Source organism: Girardinichthys multiradiatus, chromosome 21 (assembly GCF_021462225.1).
Source record: "Girardinichthys multiradiatus isolate DD_20200921_A chromosome 21, DD_fGirMul_XY1, whole genome shotgun sequence".
Taxonomy (NCBI): domain Eukaryota; kingdom Metazoa; phylum Chordata; class Actinopteri; order Cyprinodontiformes; family Goodeidae; genus Girardinichthys; species Girardinichthys multiradiatus.
Window position 1 is genome coordinate 386,883 of NC_061813.1, and position 21,155 is coordinate 408,037.

Here is a 21,155-nt window from a genome sequence, read left to right on the forward strand (position 1 = left end):
TGTTGCAGGTGCAGTTAGAGAATGTGATCATACAGTATGTGGCTTTCACTAAAACACTCCCACACAGTCGGTTCTCTAATCAATACGCCATCAGTGTGAGAGTTGCTTTTCTGATTTGAGAGAAAAAGATTAACTGGTAATAAAAGCCACCCACACTAATGTATAGAGAAGATGCGTCTCGTTTACAGTGTACATTATTAAACTTTAATTGGTTTCAATTCTCTGAATCCATCTTCAATGAACAAAAAACTACTTCTTTTTCTTCATACTTTGATTCAGTTCTTGATAACATTTCCCCAGAAAGATTGTAAAGCCTCATCTTCCTCCTTCTCACCTTTGTTGTCAGCAGCAATAAAGCCCAGAATATTCTCATGTCTCAGCATCACAGTCTGGTAGATCTCTGCTTCACGGAACCAAGAGCGTTCTTCTCTGGACGAAAAGATCTTCACTGCAACCTCCTCACCGCGCCATTTACCCCGCCACACCTCGCCAAAACGCCCCTTCCCAATGCTCTCCTGGAGGATAATGGTTCTGGCAATGGTCCTCTGGACCAGCAGCGGCAGGCCTTGTGAGAACACAGAGGAGAAAAAGGCAAGAAAGAAAGAGTATGAAAAGAGCATTAAGCAGAGTGTTTGTTGTGGACAGCCAGATGACTCAGCATCAGAGGAAAAGCACCACCACTTAATTACTGTGCTGCCAGAAATAATGAAAAAACGACCTGTTTTTCAGGTAAAAATGACTTGTTTCTGCTTCTTATATCCAAACTGATTATTTTTACTGTTGCTCTCCTCACAGTGTAGTTAGCTACTTAGATGCTTCATAACTATTTATCGCATGAAATATAGTTTCTACATTTATTATAAATGTCATGGTAAAGTTTTATGTAAAGAAGAATATACACTGATCAGGCATAACTTTATGACTACCCAACCCTAACAGTGGGTTGTGTTTTGCAGCAGATTCTTTAAGTCCTGCATAAACATGTTATACAGCTCATCCCACAGATGCTGGATTGGATCAAGATTAGCGCTGCACAATATTAGGAAGACAAGCACCTGCAATATCCTCATGGAACACATTTCCCTCACTCTTTTCTTTCTTTTCCTTCATCATAATGTTTCATTCACTCTCTTGTAGCTCTGGAATCTTAGATGTATAAAAGAGATCAGGTGTAGGCATCAAGAGGAGTGAAACTTTAGTAGTCGTTTATGAGGTGATTTTGCAGCTATGATATGAATGATATTTATTGCAAGGCAATAAATTGTTTTAATGGCCAGCAAAGGATCCTAATGCCTTGCTAAAGCTACACCAAATACATTCTTGGCATAGAGAGCACTGATGCATAATACATGTACAATTACATTATATCAGAGATGCACTAGTCTAGCTTTGACTGGCTGATGCTGATTTCTGATTTTGTTTTAGATCTAACCTGGTAACACCCAGTCAGAACCATCAATCCATTTTCTATACCCGCTTCTTCCACGCAGGGTCGCAGGACAGCTGGTACCTGTCTCCAGGGGTCTACGGGCCAGAGGCAGGGTACACCCTGGACAGGTCGCCAGTCCATCGCAGGACAACACAGTACAAACAACCATGCACACACCCATCCTCTAAGGGCAATTTAGAGGCTGGGAGAACATGCAAACTCCATGCAGAAAGACCCCCGGCCGGGAGTCGAACCCAGGACCTTCTTATTAGCAGATTTTATTACTGTCCAATTCATTGACTAACTCATATTTATAGCAGTCCAAGCAGTTTTTCAAAAAACTAGTATTGTAGGGTCAGATACACTTAAGATTTACTGTATAGATATAATTCTGGTCAAGATCAGTATCTGTTTCGTCAGCATTTACTTAGGTCAAGGAAGTACTTGAACTTCACCTCCTCAATTCAAAGTGATACTTTTCTTCTACATTTACGTAAGCCACTACAAAATAAGAATAGAGGCAAGATCTTGTTACCTCTAACTAAAACCATGACTGACCCTATAGGCAAAATAGAAGCATTTAAAGCTTAAGTAATACCTCTTCACCCCAAAAACGTGACGCTGCCACAAAAAGAGGTTGGGATGACAGAACTATAGACAAATACTGTCAGCTGAGGGAAAGAACAGCCCTCAAGACAGGAACAGGACAAGAACTGCAGGCAACTGGGGCAACAGCTATGTCCCAACCCTGCAGAGAGGCTGTGTAATCTGCACTGAAGGCTTCGCCCTTGTAGTAGGGTTGACAGATACATTCCAGCACTCCAATATGTTCTCTGCATTAGAGAATCACCTCAGTAGGCTGTCAGGCAAAGTATGCTCCAGTATTCAACAACCTCACTCAGCTGCAGAGCAAAGATACTACAGTTACACATAATACTACAGTACAGGTTTTGAGATCCTCTGCAACGTCCTCAAGTATTATCATTTCATTAACTGACATCCTGATGTGCAGCAGATCAGGAGATGATCCCACATGCAGCTGCAGTGCTGTGGTGTTGAGCACTGACACGCTGCATGTGAAATTTTGAAAAGGACTCTTTCAGAACAGAACAGATTGGCTTACATGATGCGCACCGCTTCACACTGATAATGTGCAACAGATCTCTGAAAAGAACAAGCTATTACATGTACCCAGTGGTCACAAACAACTGACAGGGAACTGCACTTTAGCTGCACATGTCCCTGGGTTTGAGCCTGGCTTTCCATTAGAGCATAACCGCTGGAATAATTACAAGTCAGCGATTTAAACTCTGACTGACTACTTTTGTTTGTACTTTGGCACCACCACAGCAGCTTGTGGAGAGTGCTGCATCTTCTGAACACAGTGCCTACAAAGAGCTACTTGTGTGGCACAAAATGATGTTAACAAGGAAACACTACAATAGATGCACCCAGAAATGATCTGACGATTTTTTAGCTTCCTTGGCCCTCAATGTTGACCGTCTAGATTAAAAATTATAAAATGTATTCATTAACCTTTTTTCATTTTTGTGCTTTTTTTTGATTGATCAGTGAATGCATCACACCAAACTCACTAAGCATTAGTGTGGTCTTTAAAAATATCTAAGAAAGCAATAAACAAGATAAGAAGCTATTTAAAAGGAAGCAGATCTGTGATCTGTGAATCTGTGAATCATATAAGCTGCAGAGAGCATGAGAGAGCAAGACTTTTAACAGATGACAGGAAGGCTCAGATGACTGCAAAGTTTCGGTTTCGATTTTTAGTATTTGGGAATCTTGGTAGATCTTTGGACATCGAAGACAGTTTAAAATATAAAACTGCAAAAATCTGTTTGTTTTAAAATTGTAAACTCCTGCTTTACAATGACTGCTATCTCATACACACAGATGTCACCTACAGTGGCTAGCTGATGACCACTCAGGGCAGCAAGGTTGAAAAAGATAATTTCAGAGCTGTTCTTACTTTTTCCAATAATAAAGCTGTTAAAATAACATGTCAGAATATCCTTTTGGTGTTATAAGGTGACTGATATTTGGCACGGTCTCTTTCGGGGAGGCTTGCCTCACGGATCTAATTTTGAAGAACCACCAACAGGTAGTTGATCTCTAACTGAAGAGATATTTCAGTTCTCTGGAAAACAACTGACATGGAAACCAAGACAAGTGGTCTGCTTTCAACTGGCACAACACACTCTGAGTCAGCACTGTAATTACTACAACCCAAGGAGTTCTGCCAACACACACACACACTGCAATATGGTGGAATAGTAAATGCAAATGCCAATTGGAAGCATTCTCATAAAGAGGTGTTAATTTGGCGCTGAAAAGAAAAGCTGGTGTTGTGTTTGGTGAATATACAATCTTTGGTCTGATGTAGTGTAACCCAACTCTGCTTTAAGATGTGTGCTGCGGTATGTGCATGCACCTAGTTCTTCACAAAATATTAACAGCCTATCAAGATTAAGCTTTTTCCGATACTGTCTCAGTTAAGTTCTCAGTTCATGTATAGGCATGAAAACTCATTACGTTTAAAGAATAATAAAATTATTATTCAAACAGGTAGTTTGTCTAATCAGGAGTTTATGACATTTGTCTAAAACACACGCACACACATCTACAGTGTTTACCAAGCTCATGTTTTGCTCATTCTGATCGTGTTTTCATGTTTGCTAAAGCACTAGACTAATGTTAGCTTGCTTCCCCTCGGTTTTAAAATGACTCGTTGATGATTTCGCTCAGACCTATTTGATGCAGGCAATGGTGTGTGAACTTAAAGAAAAGGTTGCTTTTCTGCTTCATAAAACACATGATTTTGCTTTGATTATAGTGTTTCAGCTGCTCTATGTGCAGCTTTTCTTGCACTGACAACTGTAAGGGCACAGTGCTCAAAGCAGATGACATCACAAAGAAAGGAAGGTGCACTGGTGCATTCTATCTTTCCCTCAGGGTTCGTACACTTTTCCCACACTACTTTCCAACCATTTTTAAAGGTACATTTTCAAACTTTTCCAGCCCCGAACTTCAGAGCAGTCTGTATCTCTGTGCACCTTTCCTTCATTGAGCTTTATAACCACGGCACACGCAGCGTTCCCTGTGTGAGGGTAGACTATCAACAATCTAAAATACTCTGCAACTGATTCAAATTCCACAAGTTATAGTATTATTATGAAATGGACATATAGGCAGAAGGAGCCCAAACGACATCAGAGACTCAGCACGTATGATGGAACAATGCCAGACCACTGCTACGATTTACGTAATTAAACCATTAGCTAACCACCTTTACTAGTGCTTTCGATAAAAATGTTTTGTTGTTGCACATTTTAAAGTGTAGTAGATGACATAAAACCCTAACTCGATCCATCCTTCAAACAATCAGATTGCAATTGCTGCAAGCTAGCTTGAATGTAAGATTCCTTCCTACTAATAATGCTTACTGCTTGAGAGCACAGATTCTCCAATCGTGAAAAGCTGCAGGTCCGTCTTACACATGTTGCAGGAAGCTACTTGAGGATTTGGTCCTCATCTCAACCATGTTTTGTGTCTTGTGTTTTTTGAGCATTAAAACAGCAACCGCCTGGCACGCCATTTTCTCCCGCTCACCAAAGACATGCGCGACTACCAAGACACACAGCTACGTGTTCAAAGTAGGTCGGCTTCATACCGTCGGTCAGCGGCTGGTCTTTTTATCAAGTGATCTCTACTGATCACACATCGGTATTACGAAATAGAGCAAGTCCCATCTGAGCGGCAACAAGGCTTTCTGAGACTTCATTAAAGGCAAAATGATCGCTCTCTATTTTGTGCTTTTAACATAGAAATATCGAAACAATGTTTTAATCAAGATTTTAGAGCGCTCTTTATTACAAAACTGTGAAATTAGAATATCAAGCACTTTCCAGACCTTGAAAACACCTTGCTAAAATGTTCAAGGATGTCAAGAATCCGTACAAACCATGTTCACTTTTGTACAGTTTTGTGAGGTCTGCATATAAAACTAGGCTGTGATAGGCTTCTCTGACAAAATCAGAAAGTACACAGACAGGTATAGGAGGTTGAGTTTAGTCAGGAAATCAGATACCAATCATTTTTTTTTAAATGCCTTAAACAGGACCGTAAGATGCTACTCAGGATCAGATTGGGATATTCATTATGTAAAAATCATTTGATCCTTTACAGGTCTTATCATACAGTATTATTACTGCAATATGACATGTTATTTTGTACTTCTTATTTTCAAAAGGTAAGCATGATTCCAGACATATTCATCATTAAGAGGGGTAACAGTAGCCAGGAGCTTTTAACCCCACATAATGAATCATCAGCAAGCCCCAGCACCAGGGCTGGCCATTTATCGTATTGTTTATCATGCGCAATCTCTTTTCCTGCCAACATTAAATTCCAATAAATGCTGTTTGAAAACTTCAAAAACTGGCTGTATTGTTGGGATTATTGTTTGTTCCATTAAGGCATCAATAAATGTCAATAAATTGGAAAATATAATTTCATGCCGTTAATGTGTGCAGTTTAGTTACGTTTTTATTTAACTGCTGTGCTGAAGAAGTCCATTTCAAACTGAGTATACTTTTTAAAAGCAGTATTTGTGCTTGGGGCGCTATGACTGGCTATGATTGCTGCAACATGCAGTGCCAGCCATTTTATATTAAAAAAATATAGGGCTTCATTGAACAAACATGTGCTCTCATTTTCAAATTGCTGTCACCAAATTACAAAGAGGTTAGAAAGAGGCTGGCCAGGTGCATGATTTTACAGGATTCTATCAGACATAAAATATCCATAAGGCTCACCTTCTCTTTGGAAAATACTGCTAAGTCTTGTTTAGACTTCTAAATCCTGCTCCTGGTTGTCATGTTAATTTTTATTTACGCGCTTATACTAACCATAATCAGAGTTTAAAATTGAAATATCATGAAACCTTAAAATTTACTTTATTATGAAAAACCAACACCATCGGCTCCTTCCTGCCTGCGAAGCTGCTACAGTTGTTCGTAAAGGGAGGCGAAATAATTCCACATCCTCAGTTTCTGCTCTGTTCCGACCGACGGAGCAACTCCGTTGTTATGTTAATTAATGAGAACGGTTCCACATTCTCCGTGACATCTCCGAATGTCACCGTCGACGGACCCGCTCTCTGTCCTTCTCCGCCAAATTACGGAACAACTCTGATTTTCTGTTCCATTCCGGTCCGTCTTGCTCCAGCCAGGTCAACCAATGTACCTCTCGCAAATGCTTTCTTCGGCCTCCAAGGAACAGGCATACACACGTGGACAAAATTGTTAGTACCCCTCAGTTAATGAAAGAAGAGCCCACAACGGTCACAGAAATAACTTGAATCTGACAAAGGTAATAATGAATAAAAATTCTATGAAAATGAACAATTGAAAGTCAGACATTGCTTTTCAAACATGCTTCAACAGAATTATTTAAAAAAATAAACTCTTGAAACAGGCCTGGACAAAAATGATGGTACCCTTAACTTAATATTTTGTTGCACAACCTTTTGAGGCAATCGCTGCAATCAGACAATTCCTGAACTCTCAATGAGACTTCTGGACCTCTCAGCAGGTATTTTGGCCCACTCCTCATGAGCAAACTGCTCCAGTTGTCTCAGGTTTGAAGGGAGCCTCTTCCAGACAGCATGTTTCAGCTCCTTCCAAAGATGCTCAATAGGATTTAGGTCAGGGGTCATAGAAGGCAACTTCAGAATAGTCTAATGTTTTCCTATTAACCATTCTTTGATGTTTTTAGCTTTGTGTTTTGGGTCATTATCCCATGATCTGCGACTGAGACCACTGGGCAGATCATGGGATAATGACACTGGGCAGCACATTTCTCTCTAGAATCCCTTGATAGTCTTGAGATTTCATTAAACCTGAACAGATTCAAGACACCCTGTGCCAGATGCAGCAAAGCAGCCCCAGAACATAACAGAGCCTCCTCCATGTTTCACAGTAGGAACAGTGTTCTTCTCTTCATATGCTTCATTTCTCCATCTGCGAACATAGAGCTGATGAGTCTTGCCAAAAAGTTAAATTTTTGTCTCATCTGTCCATAGGACATTCTCCCAGAAGCTTTGTGGCTTATCAACATGTAGTTTGGCAAATTCCAGTCTGACGTTTTTATGATTTGGTTTCAACAATGGTCTCCTTGATCGTCTCCCATTAAGTCCACTTTGCCTCAAACAACGTCGGATGGTGCGATCTGACACTGATGTTCCTTGAGCTTGAAGTTCACCTTTAACCTCTTTAGAAGTTTTTCTGGGCTCTTTTGTTACAGTTCGTATTATCCATCTATTGGTTTTGTCATCAATGTTCCTCCTGTGGCCATGTCCAGGAAGGTTGGCTACAGTCCCATGGCTCTTAAATTTCTGAATAATATGTGCAACTGTAGTCACAGGAACATGTAGCTGCTTGGAGATGGTCTTATAACCTTGACCTTAACCTGCTTGTCTATAATTTTCTTTCTAATCTCCTGAGACAACTCTTTCCTTCGCTTCCTCTGGTCCATGTTGAGTGTGGTACACACCATGTCACCTAACAGCACAGTGACTTCCTGTAGCCATAGATATAGACCCACTGACTGATTACAGGAATGTAGACACCTGTGATGCTAATTAATGGACACACCTTGATTTAACATGTCCCTTTGGTCACACTATTTTCAGGGGTCCCATCATTTTTGTCCAGGCCTGTTTCATGAGTTTATTTTTTTAAATAATTTTGTTGAAGCATGTTTGGAAAGCAATGTCCGACTTTCATTTGTTCATTTTCATAGAATTTTTATTCATTATTAATCACCTTTGTCAGATTCAAGTTATTTCTGTGACCATTGTGGGTTTTCTTTCATTTACCGAGGAGTACCAACAATTTTGTCCACATGTGTATGTTGCATTTAAATGACAGTAATGTAGTTAATTAATATAACTTTCACCTTAATGGATAATGTTTCAGATACGTTTTGAACAGCATGATGTTTCCTCTGTCTGTGTTGCATGGTGGAGCCGACAACAATCCAGCGATTGTGCAACATCAGCAGGAACGTTGTGAGTCCACTGAAAAGCCTCAGATTTAGCCACGTTCCACTGTAGTCCATAGTTAATCAGCTCTTGTTGACTGTAAACACAACTATAACAAGGCTCCAGGCATACAAACACTATCACACATGGAGAGCAACTACAAGCCGCAGCACTCATGCATGCAGCCATCTTCCAGTTATTTAAACCTTAATTTAAGGAATCTGCTCTCGATCAAAATAACCTAATAATTTACAGGCCTAAATCCAATCTTTTCTCATCTAAAATTCTGAAGAAAACAGTTACACAGCAATGATCTGTTTGATGAGTTTCAGTGAGGTTTCAGAGCTTATCTTAGCACTAAAACAGCACTGGTAAATGTCACTAACGATGCTCCCATGGCCTCAGATTACTCAGATTAATTACAGATTTTAGTCTGTACTTGTCCTGTTAGATCTTAGTGCTGAATGTGATACAGCACCAGATATTTTTACAGTAAGGTTAAAGTATTTTGGTAATAAGTTCTCACATATATATATGAGAAATGTTGTTTGTACTTATTCGGCGTAGGGTACGGTTGCTGCTATTTTGAACAGCAGTGCTCGGATCTCCTCTTTCACATACTGTCCTATCATGCAGCTGCGTTAGGCTGGGATTAACAGGACAATACCTGGCAGACCGAATGTTGTTTGGCTAATGATTCCAGATTCAGGGAGGGTCTTAATTCCTTGTCTGACAGAAACATGTAATAATCTAACTTTATTAGTAGTTTTGTTAAAAATGAATTGCTGATTATAATTGCAGATGACAGCTAACAGATACAAACCAAGCACAGTTGCCCAACAGCGGTGCTCTGATTTCTTAGTCTGTAAAGAGAAAGGTTTTGTAAACATGGGGACCAAATTTTACATCTGCATATGAAAGCAGACAGAAGCTGGGGGCCATTTAGACACTCCCATTTCTGAAACCCTTAAAGATATGAAAATTTTACTTCCCGTTTCAAGAACTGCACAGTTTTTGTCCAAATTTGAAGGCCTCCAAATAGGTTATTCAACAAACATAAGAGATAACATGTAAAACTAATAAACATTAACAAAAGGATTTCCCTCCAGCTTTAGATTTTAGTGCAAATTCTCTGACATTTTTAACTATTCAATAAAACAAAAAATAATGGTAAGAAAACTGAACAATACCTGATCCAGAGCCTGAGGTGGTCATGTCATAGATGAGGTCTTTAAGGGTTGTTCCAACAGTGATAAAGGGGTGGTCCATGGTTGGGTCCTCCTCATTTGGCACACGGTGGTGGAGGGCCCCTGCCCCTCCGGCGCCAAGACCTCTTTGGTAGTGGCAAATGTAGAATGCCAAAACCAGCAGTAGACAGAGCACACACACTGGGCAAGCAATCACAGCTGCAAGGGCCACAGGACCTAAAGATTGGGGCTTTTCTTCTTTTGCTACAGGACACAAAGAAAGCATATATAAAAACATCTATCCATGTTATCTAAATTATTAGTTATATCGGGCTCTAAAATCAGCCTGCCAGCATAAATAGTCAAGATCAATCGGAGCTTCCAGACCACTGATTGATGAAGAGTGGCATGGCGATTGGTGGTTGGGTCAAGAGACACAGTCCCTCTCCAATGCTCTTGGGAGATCTGGTTTCTGGTGTGGCATTACTGTCAATTTAAACTATAGTGTATGCCAGGTTGTTTACATAGATTATGATCCTAGACGCTGAGCGGCTCTTCATCCGCCAGGAGAGCTGCTGCAGTCTAGGGACACAGATCTCTGGCCAACACAACAATGTGGATGAGATTAAACACTGAAATCAGAGAGTAATACAACATTTTTCTCAGACTGTTTCACAGCGGTTATGCTTAAAAGACTATGGATTGCCACTCCCAGCTGTGTGAAAATATATATTGAAAGTGGATTTAAATAACATGCACCGATCCTGACTCCAGGAAATAAAAGAAAAACGGAGAGCTGCGATTAGGACAACATGCTATGTCATGTATTTCATAGCCGTTGATCTCTGAAAATAAATTAAAATGATTTTTAACTATATAATTAATATAATATAATAGATTAATCTACAGATCTTTAATCTTTCAAGCCTGACATGTGTAAATAAGTCAACTTTATTTATACAGCACCTTGCAAAAACCACTAAGTGCTTTATAATTAATACAAGCAATAAAAAACACTGATGATAAAACCATAAACGAAAAAATAACAGCATACATGAAATTTCTTATAGCATAAAACTAGTTAAAAACCAGTCTGTATAAACCAGTGATTCTTAAAAATAAATAAATACATAAAAAAAAAAAAACCTACAGAATCTAGACAGTGCAAAGATGAAGCCAACGCCTTCCACTTTCTGGGAGCAAGGACCCTAAAGGATTTATCTTCTCTGGTCTTACAATGTGTTCATGGAACCATTGACAGCCCTGACTGGAAGATCTCAGGCTGCAACAAGAGGTGTGAGGTCAGAAATATATACAGGGGCGTTACCGCAGAGGTAATAGTGACGACTAAAACTTTAAAATCAATTCTAAAATGCACCAGTAGCCAATGTAAAGGGATTCAAACTGCAGCAATCTCTTTTGCGTGTTTGATTACAGGCCTTGCAGCAGTATTCTGGACTAACTGGAGACAGTCAATATATTTCTTATTCAACACACAATAAAAAGGCTGTTTACAATAATCAAGATGACATGAAATAATCCTAAATAATCTTCTCTAATTCAGCTTTTGACACCAGATTTCATCAGTTGGCTGCAAAAACCTTCTGATTAATCTATGAGAACGGCACTCAAATGACACAGCAGAATTAAAAATAACACTAAGGTTTCTGAGGTTTGGTTGGAAAGAAGAGGTCGATACACCAAGATATTGCTTGATTTGATTCTCAGGGGCAATAATTAGGGTTTCATTCTTATCAGAGTTGACATGCAAGTAGCTGTAGCAGAGCCACTGTTTGATAGTACTAATACAGTTTATCAAGGAGGACAACTTTAAAAGAGACTTAAAAGAACAACAAGAACAATTGGGTATTGTTACCAGACAACAAAACTAACCGCTGCCACTGAAGAGCTGCTGCTTCATTCTAACTTAAAATCCTGGGCAGATCCTGAGAACTAAACGCTTAAAATACTTTCTCTTCGCTAGCTTCATTAAACCTCCCCCTTGACTTTGTTTTAACGTAGAGGTATGAAATGTGGTCGCTGATAGATCTACCCAAGCTCTACCAAAACTCTCTAGTAACCCAAACAACAACAAACCAGAGGTCCGCTTTCCTGGATTAAAGTTGCAACCTTAACCTCTCTTTGTTACTTGCATTTGATCAAACTCCTCCATAACATTTTAAACCAATCAGATTGAAACTTTGTAAATATGTTCTTAAGGCATGGGGGGGTCTAAAGTTATCCAAATCATTTCTTTCCGTGCATGGCTAAGAGACGTGGCCAAAGAAACAAAACCATCTCACTTATGCTGACATCACCAAAGCAGTACCAAACCCTTGAGAAGTCCCATGTTTTACTCAGGAAGGTCCCTATTTGACCCTCTTCTCCTAATCAATGCCAAACTGTGCCTGATGTCAGATAAGTTGCTGTAACTTGGTATGATGTCAGTATCTTGTTGCACTTTAAGTTCAGTTTATTTAAGTTGAGTCTGCATGTGTAAAAAAAAGCACTTTATTCGCTGAAGCAATAAAAGTAATAAAGTTGGTGAAGTTTAAGCAAAAACTTTCTTATAAAATTTGGATAAAACAGTGAGAAGCAGGTCCTAGTTCCCGGTAGCTAGACAGTGACATGCACGTTTAAGTTTCATAACCAACACTACACTACCGCATATTTTGGTGGTCAGAATTTATCTTGAAAGTTCTGTGTGTAACTTATAAATAAACTACATTTGACATCAATTTAAACCATGAAAGTTCCTTTTTTAACCAACACTCCAATCTGGTTGTGGATACTCAACTTTGTATGTGGCAGATTGAATCTTTTTTATTTTTATAGATGTTTCAAATATACCTTTACAATTGTTTCTCATCCAATACAGACATATGTCATTTCAGTTCAGAGAGCTCCTAAAAGAACATTTAAATGGGAACTTATAACTTGAACTCTGAAAAGCAACTGACCAGTTGTTCCATATTATCAGCCGGTCACGGAGTAAAATTACGTGGACGGACCCTTTCAACCAGGCTGTTCATTCAGGCAGCACAGCAGCTCAAAATACAGGTAAAAGGGAAAGGGATGCATGTCTGAAATGGGCTTAAGACACCTTAAGACGACAGATATTCGTGTTGCCTGACGACTGCATTCCAGAGAGAAAACAGACGGGCAGACTGCACAGACACGCTTACAAAGCTTTAAACTAAGAACAGCATTTATTAATTCACAAGCAAACATTAGGGATGCAACGACATCACATTTTTTTTCAAATTGAGTACATTACTGAGTACATTACACAGCATAATTGCAGTTTTAATGCAACAAGTTGTTGATACATTTTAACATTCATAAACACCCCTTGAAGGCCGAGTCTCAGAGCATTTTGCATCCACGTAGCGAAATTAAAGTACATCTTCCCAATTGGATTCAGCTACATGTCGCAGGACAAGTTAACTTTACCTTTCTCAACAACCCTTCAACGAAGAGCTAGGCAAAGCTAGAAATTTAGCTGGATGGGTAGCCGGCAGATTTCCTATGTTTTCAGATTTATGACCTGAATTACATCTATTTGCAAACCAGGTGTGCAAAATCCAACGATTTTCTGAGGAAACAACCCTACCTCGTTTTTTTTTTTCTTATTAGTCGACCAACAGCAATTCATCAGAATTTTTCCCGAAGAAGGGAAGGATTACCACATTCTGAGCCGCATGAATACTCTTAACCTCATTCCTGATCGGGATAAGATGTCACTCAAGTAAATTTGTTTCTTTTGTTACATTTTAGACATTACATATTATGGACAGGATAAAGTAGGTTAGAAATCATCTGTGTTTGAATTGAAAGGTGATCTGTCAGCCGCAATTAAAGTTAGACTACTGAAGTTATTTTGAATAACCCCATGATCTGAGCCTGGATCTGATTATTTTCTTTGTCTCAACACTGTTTAATTGCTCTTCCCCCCGCCGGTTTCCCGTGTGGGTTTTATTGCTTTTGTTCAAACCAGTTAGCCACTAGCTGGTAGCAGCTAGGAGCTAGGCTGCTTGTGCACTAAACAGCTACTAAGTTAGCCTAGTTTCCCCTTTTGTCAGCCGACAGCTCCAAGTCCAAACACTCATCTACATTGACATATGCCCAGAGTGATCCATCATTACTTTTCACATTCCAGATTGATCCAATGCTTTGATTATTCCCATCTTTGCCCAGAATCGTGTGACCAATTCCTGTATTCGTTATAAATTGAACCACTGAAGGCCTATTGTTTCTGAAGATAAGGCAAGTTTATTTATAGAGCACATTTCAGTAGCAAGACAATTCAAGTCTTGCTACTGATAGCAAGACTCACTGACTTTAGCCAAAATTGTCCCTTGCATGAAATTTTAGCTTTTTAATGGAAGTTAAAATGGGTGTGACCAAACGGCTCTGTAGCGCCCCCTAAACTTAGTCGTTTGCCTACAGTTGGCTGTAAATTACACATATATGATACGATTTGCTCCAAACTGGATAGAATGATTGTTGTCAATGTAGAAACAGCTCAGTGTAATTAGGCTATTACTGCATCAAAGCATGTGGGCATGGCCAAGCCTCAACATCTGACTTCTTGGTGTGTTTTGATGCCATATTTCAGTTGAATCCAGCAGCAGGCTTGCCGGGGGCTTGATGATGGCGGTCGCGACACAAGCCAGAGTGGTGTTAAGCTGCGAGGAGCACCAACACTGCTTGCAACTTTAATTCTTGATTACTATTCTATCCTTTCAGTTGTTAGTGAATGTCCTAGTAAGGTGAAGGTTTGTAGGACCTACCCAGTTTTGATTATATGAGGAAACTATCTTGTATAATACATTTTCACATATATAAAGAGAAGGCATTTCTGTTTACATGAAAGTGATTTGCTGTTAGTAATGTTAGTGCTCATATCACTCTTTTGGTTTAATGGTTTGAAATACAGTTACATTTAGTGTGATTTTGGCTAATAATTATTAATTATCAACTCCAGTTGTTAATTATAATTATTAACAGTTACTAGTGGTTATACAATCTCAACTCCACAACAAGCTTGACTATACAAATATTTGGGGTGATTTTGGTTAATAATTAGTAGTTATTAATGACAATTAAATAATTCTAATTGATAAGACATCTTCTGACATCTATTCATTCTGGATGATTTTGGTTAGCAATTATAAGATATGAATTATAATTTATTTATAATATGTTGTAATAATTATCCATAATCAAATAATCATAATTGCACCACATAATGAATTATATTTTTTTAACCAGTAGTAGGTCTATGTTCGCTATGAACCCAAGGCAGAAGGATATTATCACTTGATGATAGTGATTTGTTAATTTATCGCAATTTTATATTTATAACCAAAACTATCACATACTACATGTTTTCGTAATAACATGCAACCCTAGTAAGCACCTCTGTTAATGCTACTGCACATAATAACAATAACATCACTATTTCCCTACCATCCACTTTTTATGTGAAGAAAGACCATTGCGCTGCATTTTAATGGTTCATTCCTTTTTTTTTTTTTTTTTACCTTTATTTGTCTTGTCTCAATTTTATTCAATTCAATTCAGTATTATTTATATAGCGCCAATTCACAACACATGTCGTCTCAAGGCTCTTCACAAAGGGTTTGGAATGGTGTGAGGTTGTTGGGGAGGTTAGATTAAACTACTGAATGTTAGAGTTTGGCCATTTTAGAATGGGCTTTGTTATCCTTTGTTACTGTTGCTCACTGTAGCACTGGTATTGGAACTCTTATGAATACGAGTACAAGTACGCATACATAGTATCTGACAGATACCCAAATGCTGCTTTCGTTGCATATATTGCACAGCTTGGGATGACTTATAATACATCCAACAATCTTGCTGAAATATTCTCCTGTTTTGGTTACCTGATCAAACGTACTAAAGCCCCTTTCTCCATTGGCTCTACTTTGGCTGGCTGCACTACACTCAACATGTTTCCGTTACTGGCTTTCTAGGCCTGTACTGGAATTCTTTGGAACCTGCTCGGTAGCTGGTCCCATTGGGACTGGGCAGGGCCGAAATGTGACGTGTACAGATTGCTGTTCACCGATTGGATATGGGCGTGGTCGCTACACCACGGGCAAGGCATAGAATCCTGACAAAGAAGCAGCAAGTCTAACCCCTGGTGCAACGATTAGCTGCAGGTGTTTCTGTGCATCATAGGAGACTGCAATACTCGATGGTGTCTCGGAAAAATAACGACATGCACAGCACAGCTGAGTAGAGTGAGGTAGAGTGGAGTGGAGCAATGCAGTGCTGGAAGAGGCATAAATAAGATGCGAGATTTAGACTTCTGTAGGACTTCTTTTAGACAACTTGAGTTGCACTTGTGTTCCCACTTTCATTAGCCTCGATTACTTTTGGGGAGAGTGACATACTGCCGTCATCTAGGGAACACTGCAACCCCTTCAAAAGGTCCAATGGCCTGGCTCAGTTCCTCTATAACCTCTGTTCAGACTCAAGCTAGTGATGCTTTCCTTTCTGACAAACTGTTGGGTCAGAAAGTGTAGCAGTAAAAAGCCATCTTTATTCCAGAAGCCTAGGAAGCATATGATAAGTACTATTCCAATGAGTACAGACTTCCCAGACAAGGATGTACTATGGTGTGCCCATTGGCTCCTGTTTTTCTGTAAGCTTTATAGATGCCTGTTCACTGTTTTTTAAATGTTCAACAATACATCAACATGCAGTCACACACCTGGTGGTTGTTCATAACCCTATGCACAAGTTTAGAGTATGACCAGCACATCGCACCAATGCCCATTTGTGCTACTCTGACAATATCCTGACTGCTGTAACAACATTTGATCCACTCTTTTGCTCAAAAGCTGGTTTTTTTGTTTGTTGGTGTTTCAAATTTGGCAATACCTTCTTGCAGCCAGTCAGCAATATTTGCAGCTGTGGGCCCTTCATCAAGTGTTTTTGTCATTAAGCTATGGGGCAATATTTCCCAATTGTTCCCCAGAAAGTGACAGTATACTCCCAAAGATGCTTCTCTAGCAAAATTTTTCCAAGAACCTGTCGTGAGTACAATGGTATGATCTCTTAAAATTTATTTTCTTGGCTTTAATTTATTCATATTTTTCTCCAGCATCTCCACAAAGTACCATCTACAAGAAAGGACGTATCTGGGACTGAAAGTGAAAATCTTCTTCCGGAATCCTCTATCCTCCACCATGAGCAGGGGGAAAATGTCCGAAGCTACAATGTTACATCAAAAAAACTCGGGTGTGGGTGTGGATACCTACAGAAGACTTTGACATCTGGCTCTTTGTTGCAGTAATCAGAAACACAGCACACAGGAAAAATGTCTGTGTCAGCTCTAGAAGACGGGGCACAGACGAAGGGCCGGTCTCGTGGGATCAGTTCGCTGTCATGTATGCACTGGCGCTGCTCTGAGATCTGCTGGTTACCCAACTTCTTGATAGCCACAAAGCAGACACCATCTGTGGTGCAGCTGGAGTTGGTGCTGCAGCGGTCACAGTAACACTGGAGGGCTGGAAAGGGAAAAGGAAGAACAGAGTTAGACTTAGAAAATATAGAAATTATCACTGATACAACCTTTCCATTTTAACATTCCAGTATTCCCAGACAAAAGTTACAGTTTTAGGAGTATTTATCACCTTTATGCACAAACAGCAATGGTCAATTCTCCTTATGCTTTAAAAACAGTTTAAAAAAGAAAATCTGTAGACGACGCCAGGGGCCTTGTCTGATGTAACAAGTATCTAACTCTGCTCTGCTATAGTAAGAACTGAGGTCAGTGGAAGGGTGATGTTCAAGATTCATCAGCCCATCTACATTTACAAAGCCTCGGTGACCCGTCTCCCCCTTGTCTTGTGTTATGATGTATGTTTGGATGGATTGTACTGGAATTCTAATTTCCCCTCGGGGATCAATAAAGTATCTTTGAATTGAATTGAATTTCAACCTTCACCTATGATCAGGAGAATTAGTTTATGACTGCTCTGCATTGTAAGAAGTCAGCTGAGGTGTTTCCGCAATCTGACCAGTAGGCTTCTTCTGCACCTCCCTGGTATGCCTGTTTTTCTTTTAGGCATACCTCCTTTAACTTGGAGACCTTGACACACCAAGAGCTTGCTGGAGGGATTATCTATCCCTTCAGGCCAGGGAACACCTTGGGATGCTTAAGGAAGAGTGAGAGAGCAAGGTGGGTCAAATATGGAAAAGGTGATAATGCTGAATTTTACTAAATGAACAAGGAAAACATTTAGTGGAGAAAATACAGTTGAAGGAAAGGACAGTTTTGCATAATTGACTTGAATTTCTTAAAATATTTTTCCAGACCTAGAAAATACTAAAAACAATTTCCATATATTTCTCTACTTATTTTTTGACAACTGACTCATTTTCCACAAAATGCTATGCATGACACACTGTGTGTGCGTCAGTCAGATGATGGATCCTTCAGCCATCTCCTACAGCATCTGATATAACAGAAATGTTTAAAATCAACTCACTGCTTGTAACCAAGTCTATTTTGTTCAAATCTGAAAACAGTCACAGGTTTAAAATAATGTTTAAATGCCACTCTGTGAACCATCATAGATTATAAATCAAGACTATTGTTGTCCGTTTTGTTTTTTGGCCTACAAAAAGAACTGAAAGAATAAAGCATAATCTACAACCCAATATGTGTAAATAGAATGTGTTAAACATGTTTGTGAGGCACCTTGGTACCTCCTTTTTAAGAAAAAAAAAAAAAGCCCTCGCCAGGATTCATTTGGACTCATGCCAGAGCACCGCCATCAACTATTACTGCTACATTGTTGAATTCACCTAACCATGCTGTTTCAGCAACACAAAATATAACAACTCGTCTGCAAAACACTGCTATATAGACTTTATGAGGTACACCTGTTCAGTTGCTACTTTGAAGTGAGTATTTCAGGGACTGCTGATCTGGTGGGATTTCATACACAAGTCATCTCTCGTTTAAAGAGAAAATATCCAGCGAGCAGCAAATGTGTGGACATAAATGTCTTGTTGATGTCAGAGGTCAGAGGAGAGTGAGAAGATGATTAAAGGGTACAGTAGCTCAAATAACTGGTTACAACCAAGGTACGCCACATACCATCTCTGAGCTAACAACCTGTTGAATCTTGACTGCGATGACCTTCAAAAAACATCCGGTGCCTCTCCTGTCAGCTAAGAAAAGGAAACCTCACACAGGCTCACCAAAATCGGACGATAACAGACTGGATAAATGCTGACTGGTCATATGAGTCTCGATTTCAGCTTCAACATTCAGATGGTTGGGTCAGAACCTCATATAAACAATATGAAAGCATGGCTCCATTCTGACTTGTATTAGTGCTTTAGGTTGGAGGTGGTAGTGTTATTATGGAGGTATTTTCTTGATACACTTTGGACCCCTTAGTGCCAAACGTGCATTGTTTAAACTCGCAGCCCAGCTGAGTTTTGTTGCTGGTTACGGTCACTGCTTTATGATTACGTTAAACACATCTTCTGATGGCTACATCTATAACAGGATAACGCAACAAAGCTGTGTGATGTCATCATGTCCGTCTGGACCAAAATCTCTGAGGAATGCTTGACACATTGTTGAATCTATGCCACAAAGACTTCAGGAAGTTCTAATAAGGTGCCTGATAAAGTTGCTGCTGGGTGTACCTTAAATGGAAACATGCAGCCTTGATATTATTAGTTGAAGCTTTCTATGTGATTTATGGAGAGAATTAACTTTCTCAGATACTAAACTAAAGCAATCTCCCGCTTGCAGACAACAATCCCTTGGTGAAAGAGGCCTTCATGTATTTTATTACAGCATAAATGATTAAAAGGAAATGTGAGCATCGGCACTGTTTCCTCACACGTTCCTAACACATCTGACAACTGTGATTCAAAGTCTACATAATTACACCAGCTTTTATAAATAAAACACGCTCTGTCACACAATGTGATGTTTTCCTCTTACTAAAATAAATAGTTAATGACTGCTGTTGGAAGGCTAGAATATATATTTCTGTACCATAGCTCTTAAAGAGAAATACACATCGGGAGGATAAAGCTTTACATAAACCAGAGATCGGACCATAAAACTATGATCGGTGCATTTGCATTGGTGCAGTTATAGCCTAAGGGTAGAAAGCTTTCAAAGTAAACCTTTGCACTGAGTTTGTGTGTAAAGCCAGAGCAAATAAGCTTGATAATTATGAAAATATCATCTGTACGGACATAACACAGAAAACTAAAAAGTAAGATACCAAAGTTGGAAAAAGGTTGTGCTATAGTCATAAAAACATGAACACTTCAGAACAGCAGCAACATTTGTCTAAACAGCAACAGAAAACAGCATAGTTTAGTAAATTAATGTACAAGGGATGTTCATTTGAAAATAATTTATTTTCTGCAGTCGCATTAAGGACAGGCTGTCTGTAAAATGAGCATATGTTACGTAAAAGGGCATCATATGACAGAGACGAAACCAGCCTCAGAGTTTAGTTAGACAGGATGTGGCTGATTCAGACATGACCTAAGAGTAACACAGACAGTCAGACTAAACACACACAGCAAACCTAGCTTCCCCAAAGGCTGTTGTGGCCTGTTTCAGCCTGCTGTGGTGTGTTTACAGGATGGCTCTCTATTAGCACTGATTGTACAACATTACCAGTCTCAATGGCATGTTCTAAAGTGGTGGTAATGTGAAACATAAATCCATAAAGATGTGTAATTAAAAATGTTAAGTTAACATGGGTTATTTACAAATTCAATTTATGGCTAAGCCCTCAAATACTCACCAGGAATAAAATATATGCATGTTATGAGCAACTGAACAAAACAAGTGACAACTGTGGGAAAATGCGAACATCATCCTGTCTTCACTTTGAAAGGATTCCTCCTGGTCTCCCCCAGGAGCATTACTTTTACATGTACCTGAAGTTCATTATCTAAACAACATAGTTGTTTGGATAATGAACTATAGTTTAATTAGAGTAAGACAAAAAGATTTTTAACTCTCAGTTTAGTTTTTATTTAATGACACAATCATTTAAGAGTCATTAAAATACCTTCTAAAAGTGTTCGTACTCAACGTTTTTTTGTCACGTAACAACTATAAACTGTGGGCTTTGTAGCTCATTGAAACAACGATTTCTGCCAAGCAGGAGAGCATTAATCATAGGCCCTGTCCCAATACTCGCACTTCCACCCCGTGTTCTTTAATTGCGCATTATCATTGATGGGTTTGAGTGCGTAAGGGGCCCAATTCTCCATAGTGGTCTTTCGCCCTGCTACCTTTGTGCCCTCAATCCACACTTTGGCAAAGCGCGCATCTGAGCGGACTTTGCCAAAGTATATTACCCATGATTCATTATTGCATGTGACGTTTTGATGAAAAGCCAAATCACAACCATCAATGTAATCAACCATCAAATCAGAATAATAAGAACTTCCA

At 39.3% G+C, this 21,155-nt stretch overlaps 1 protein-coding gene across 3 annotated transcripts in view; it reads right to left on the reverse strand.

Annotated features, from left to right (window-relative positions):
* Window positions 1–21,155, reverse strand: part of tgfbr1b (transforming growth factor, beta receptor 1 b) — a 65,370-nt gene that overhangs the window by 18,781 nt on the left and 25,434 nt on the right. For all 3 annotated transcript variants that reach the window (XM_047349913.1, XM_047349912.1, XM_047349914.1), the window contains 3 exons: window positions 16,966–17,214; window positions 9,677–9,937; window positions 335–565 (listed from right to left, as the gene is read on the reverse strand). In XM_047349913.1, coding sequence (XP_047205869.1) covers window positions 335–565; window positions 9,677–9,937; window positions 16,966–17,214 — 741 coding nt within the window. The remainder of the gene's footprint in view (window positions 1–334; window positions 566–9,676; window positions 9,938–16,965; window positions 17,215–21,155) is intronic.